Source organism: Ptychodera flava (genome assembly GCF_041260155.1).
Source record: "Ptychodera flava strain L36383 chromosome 23 unlocalized genomic scaffold, AS_Pfla_20210202 Scaffold_23__1_contigs__length_28996876_pilon, whole genome shotgun sequence".
NCBI lineage: Eukaryota > Metazoa > Hemichordata > Enteropneusta > Ptychoderidae > Ptychodera > Ptychodera flava.
The window spans coordinates 15,708,630-15,713,596 of record NW_027248277.1 but is presented as its reverse complement, the minus strand read 5'-3'; the positions used below and the strand labels follow the sequence as shown (position 1 = coordinate 15,713,596).

Genomic DNA, 4,967 nt, shown 5'->3' with positions numbered 1-4,967 from the left:
ACATACATACATACATACATACATACATACATACATACATACATACATACATACATACATACATACATACATACATACATACATACATACATACATACATACATACATACATACATACATACATACATACATACATACATACATACATACATTAATACACACATACATACATACATAACATACATACATACATACACACACAGACTTTCGCGATTGATCTTGAAAAGGGAATTAGTTTGAGTATTAAATGCAACTAATTATGCAAATTTTGGAAAGATTTCGTGTCGAAAGTTTTCGATAAATGCTGAATATGATGAATTCTTTTGAGTCGAAGGTCAGCAAAATGGGCTTGTGTGGGAATGTACAAGACGACTCCATTGCAATAAAAAGAGGTTCTGAATGTTGGAAACAAATCTTGAATGTATGGGAAACATCCCCAGCATCATTTTGAAAATAGGACATACAATGACAACAGCTTTGATATTATTCTATATATATTTTTAAAGCATGACGAAAACCTTTTTTATCATCTTGTTCTTGGACAGGGGTGACCGTGTAGAAGTGACACTGTTGCTCGTGCTTCACTCAATAAAGCAAAACAGACAAATTGTTAAATTTCATATATTGTATTTCTAAAATATATGATATCTGAGTGCTACATAAACGTGATGGAAAAGTTACATGTCGGTGTCTCTTTTACGCCATGCGTACTGTGGCTAAAACGGTATCTCGTCGAAAACCTGTGCCAGTCTGGTCAACATGAGTAAACCTGTCAGTGAAGTACACTTGCGATTCCAAAATACAGCATGGTATATGGGAGTACACACCATCATTACGATTCTGACCGGCGAGGGCGTCAGGCACGGAGTCGTTCATAAAATGAAGCTTGTGTGATGTCAGGCCTCTTCTATGTCATCCATAGCACCGTCATCCGCACCGCGTCGGTTGTCAAGGTTACAAAACCTTTGAAAGCACCAGACAACAAACACTCGCTTGTCGGTGCAAACAAAACAAAGTTAATTCTACAGGTCTGCCTGCTCCAGAAACAAAAATTCAGCACACTTAACTGTTAATTTCTTACGTGAAAAAGGCGATGATGCCAATACTTCCAAGAAATATCAAAATGGAGTTTTCTTATACCAAATTTTATCAGTTGAACGTCAGAAGTGGTAAAAGAAAACGAGTATACTTACGAAGAAAATAATTTAGCTGTGTTGCAAACATTTTAATTATTTTATAAGTACTCAGTATTATGCCATGGGTGTTTCACCAGTGCATGTCACTTGCCCTGGGTGATTTCCCTGAAATTTGGCATAATCTAGCTTTTGCTCTCTGAAATCAATCAGATGAGAGGACTAAACACACAGTAACAGAGTTCAAATATGTCCAAACGATGACAAAACCGGTCTTCATTATTGGTGGCAAAATTTCTGTCCTGTATCCACGAATATAGTATCCTTTACAGATAACTGTTACAATGCCAAGCACGAGGAATGCTGTAAACGATCTTTTTTCCCAGACACTCGATCAATAACGTTTTTGCGGTTAGCCTTGCCAGTCTACATGAAAATGGCGTGACAGTTGAGAAATTCTCCTCACCTTGAAAATTAAATACTTAGTTCAAATCTCAGGTTTTACACAACTGTTTTGGAGAATGCATTAAACTTTTATCAAAACCGGGGGCAGTGACCTTAACTGTAAGGAGAACCTTAAAAAGATCCATCGCCGGGAAAAATCGACCACTAAAGTTAAGGCCAAAAAAAAAAAAAAGTTTGTTTCTCATCCCCGCGCGCGTCAATGTAGACCCGCCGCGCCAACCTTTTTTTTTTGCATCTCAAGAGGGAACGAAAAAAAAATGAAAAAAAAAAAAACACGCAAAAATACGCGACGATAAAACAGAACTAGACAGACCGTTGAACATCACACAGTGCTGTAACATTCCATTCAGAACTGTACACTATGTCGTGAAAACCTATCAAAACTGCATTCTGCACTAATAGTCAAAAAGCAGCATTGCTGTGCATTTATCTCTGCATGCATTCCTATGTTCTCATGTTGTAAGCGCGTTGTTGTTGATGGTTGAATAAAAAAAAGTAGCAGCAAAAAAAAAAAAAAAACCGCGTCACCGCATCATTTTTGCAAGATGCCTAGGATGAGAAACAAACTATTTTTTTTTTTTGTGTCTAAGGGCGTCGAAGACAATTACTTTTGTTTCTTGAATTTGATTTGTTAAAACGTTTTTTTCTTATAAAAGTCAATTAAATATTTCCTGTACTGCCACCTTTTATTTTTTTTCACACGCTGTCGAGCTCTGAAGAACTCTCAGGCCATACTCTTTCGAATTCTTTGAATAATCTTATGTATGACTGGCGTACGTGTTTTTGTTATAAAGTACTGAGGTCAATAGTGAGGTCAAGGCCTCCTTTTGACGCAAATGTATTCAAGACCCGCCATTTGAACAAAGTTACTTCTTTTGGTAAGAGCAAAAAGTCTTTGGATATTCCAGTCGCTTATGATGAAGGTAAATCGTCGTCTTCATTACGTTGCATGACTAATTGATTAGTGTCCTACAAGTATTACATCAACACCTGGCTGATGATGCATCTCACGGTTTCAAGATAGTCAATCAGCAGGCAGCTGCAGATATTCCGTCAGTTCTGTGAAGACATCACAAGGAGAAGTTGCTCAAAATGTGTATCATGACTATGATTCTAACGTTGGAAACGAAAAACTATGTTTGAACATGTAAGAAAAAAAACAGGCTTTCTGTCAGATGTTGACACCGAAGTCCCTACAGAAGATCAAGTAACAAAAGAGACTCACCAATGGAATGTCGGTATACACACAGCAAGCACATTAACTACACAGGGGATGATCAGAACAAGCCGTGTGGGGAAATGATCAGCAAATATGTCGCTCTTCTTCAGTTTCTACACTTCAAAGTTTATTGTATTCGGAATAGCGGGTAGCCCCTAAAGCGAGACTCAAGTCAATTTACGCCGACAAACACCTGAAAATATGACTCCTGACTCTTCTCATACTTTTAAAGATCATTATTTCAGGTTGCATGGTTCAAATAATATAAAGACCAAGTGTTATTAGAATGCAAGCTACTGGGATGAATGAATGAATGAATGAATGAATGAAAAAATGAATGAACGAATGAATGAATGAATGGCCAGAATAAATAAATAAATAAATAAATAAATAAATAAATGAATGAATGAATGAATGAATAAAGAGATGGAATCATTTATAAATAAATACAATTCAATCCTCTGACATTTTCTATTTTGATCATCTGGAGGTATAATAATTTATGTTAATAACAATCAGCAAATGCTATCATTTATAACCACAGACAGTAGAGAACCTACCATAAGTCTACATCCATCGAGTCGTCATGGCAACCAATACGCCGATGAGGATGCTAAATCTTCCAACAGCATTGAGTAAGCCGGAACTCCCTGCAAAGTGAAGATTGGAAAAATTTTGCTCACAATCAAATCCTGACATCGTGTTTGACACTAGTAATAACCATCAGTTCAGAGCTTTCAATGTCTAGTCGAAGTGCCTCGATGTGCGTACTGAATGTTTCAAGTAACAAGTGAACATATTTTCGCCGGCCTTGAGCAGGCATAGCTTGCCTCCCTCTGGGAAATAAACTATTTTTGTCAGTAGTCAAGCATGTGTGGAATAGCATCGGTTCTGACAAAATAGAGTTTTCACTCTGCCGATGTGTTTACTGATTTTGATGAACCCCCAAGCTATAATGGTCAATCCCTAAAACCGAACCAAAATGTTATCATAGGTTTGATGGTATTTACCAGAACAGTCCACGCCACCGGCTTGGCCTTCTTCTGTACCAGTCTCCAGGCAGTCCTCATCTTCAATGACAGTCCCGTCCAAAATCTGCACACACAGGTGGGTGTACTTGGCACAGTTCTCGTCAAGGATGACAGACGCCACCACGCCGTCCAGTTTTGTATTTGCGCTGGTAACCTGGAGTGATTCGCCCTCAAATTCACCAGCGACCGCTTCGGTTTTAGTTTCATCCTTGTCAGAGAAGTATACATGTACTTTGTCCACTTGACCAGTCAGGCCGGTAGCGGGCGATATTGTCATCTCAAAGGTAATCGATGTTTCCTCTGTTGTACTGTAGGTGATTTCCGATGGAGAAGGTTCGGTGATTTTAAATGAACCGTCATCGATTGTCAACACTACAATGAAGAAAAAGCGCGGTAAATGTGATTGATACTATTCGTTTAGAAAACTTTGAATATCCCAATATTGCTTTGCGGTCTTTGATAAAGATAAAAAAAAGTTTTGAGCCTTTCACATCCATTTTACAGCCAATACCACTGTTTTTAAATAAACTTCACTACATTTCGCATCACCATATTTCACTGTTTACAGGGCAATAGGGTGATATGAAGTTACAATGAACTCTTGAGTGCGAAGGATATTGGCATGCTACAGACAAACCAATCAAAATGCTGGCAATTCTGAACCTTTAGGGATCGATAGCAGATTTCAATTACATTTTGTGTAACCATTAATATGCATCCTCTTATCTCCGGAAAACTTTGTACGATTACTAACACGATAGTAGCTTATCATGTTGAAAAGTTTAAAATTTGATGTTCCTAGATTACAAATTTCACATTTTACAGACTTTCTTAGGTTTTTAGTGTTCGGTATACATAAGATACGAAAACCCTTCACAGAGTACTATTAATTCTAAGAAAGTTCCATGCTTGTATAAAGAGTTTTGAGAAAGTTCTAACCATTACTCGTGTAACGAATATTCGATATTTGCTATCCCGGTACTTGAACTCCAATTGAATTCGCACCTGTTATCAAAATACAACAAAAACTGCCAATAAAAAAATGCACTAACAGTTTCTTAAGTTAATATGCCCCTCGAAAGAGAAAAGTTGTCTCAGTGTAATTTTCAAAATTCTCTT

At 37.4% G+C, this 4,967-nt stretch overlaps 1 protein-coding gene across 1 annotated transcript; it reads right to left on the bottom strand.

Moving 5' to 3' along the window:
- Positions 1-2,384: 2,384 nt before the first annotated feature.
- Positions 2,385-4,161, bottom strand: LOC139123985 (uncharacterized). Its single transcript, XM_070690121.1, has 3 exons — positions 3,828-4,161; positions 3,378-3,467; positions 2,385-2,657 (listed from the first exon to the last, which is right to left on the bottom strand). The coding sequence occupies exons 1-2, from the start codon at positions 4,123-4,125 to the stop codon at positions 3,385-3,387; spliced, it is 381 nt and encodes a 126-aa protein (XP_070546222.1). The 5' UTR covers positions 4,126-4,161; the 3' UTR covers positions 2,385-2,657; positions 3,378-3,384.
- Between the last annotated feature and the right edge of the window lie 806 nt (positions 4,162-4,967).

What these genes read in the sequence shown, in the direction of transcription:
- LOC139123985 (XM_070690121.1), bottom strand. Translation starts at nt 4,125, where the DNA reads ATGACAATATCGCCCGCTACCGGCCTGACTGGTCAAGTGGACAAAGTA. An exon ending in CGGTGGCGTGGACTGTTCTG is followed by an intron (nt 3,468 to 3,827) that starts GTAAATACCATC and finishes TTCACTTTGCAG; the next exon opens with GGAGTTCCGGCTTACTCAAT.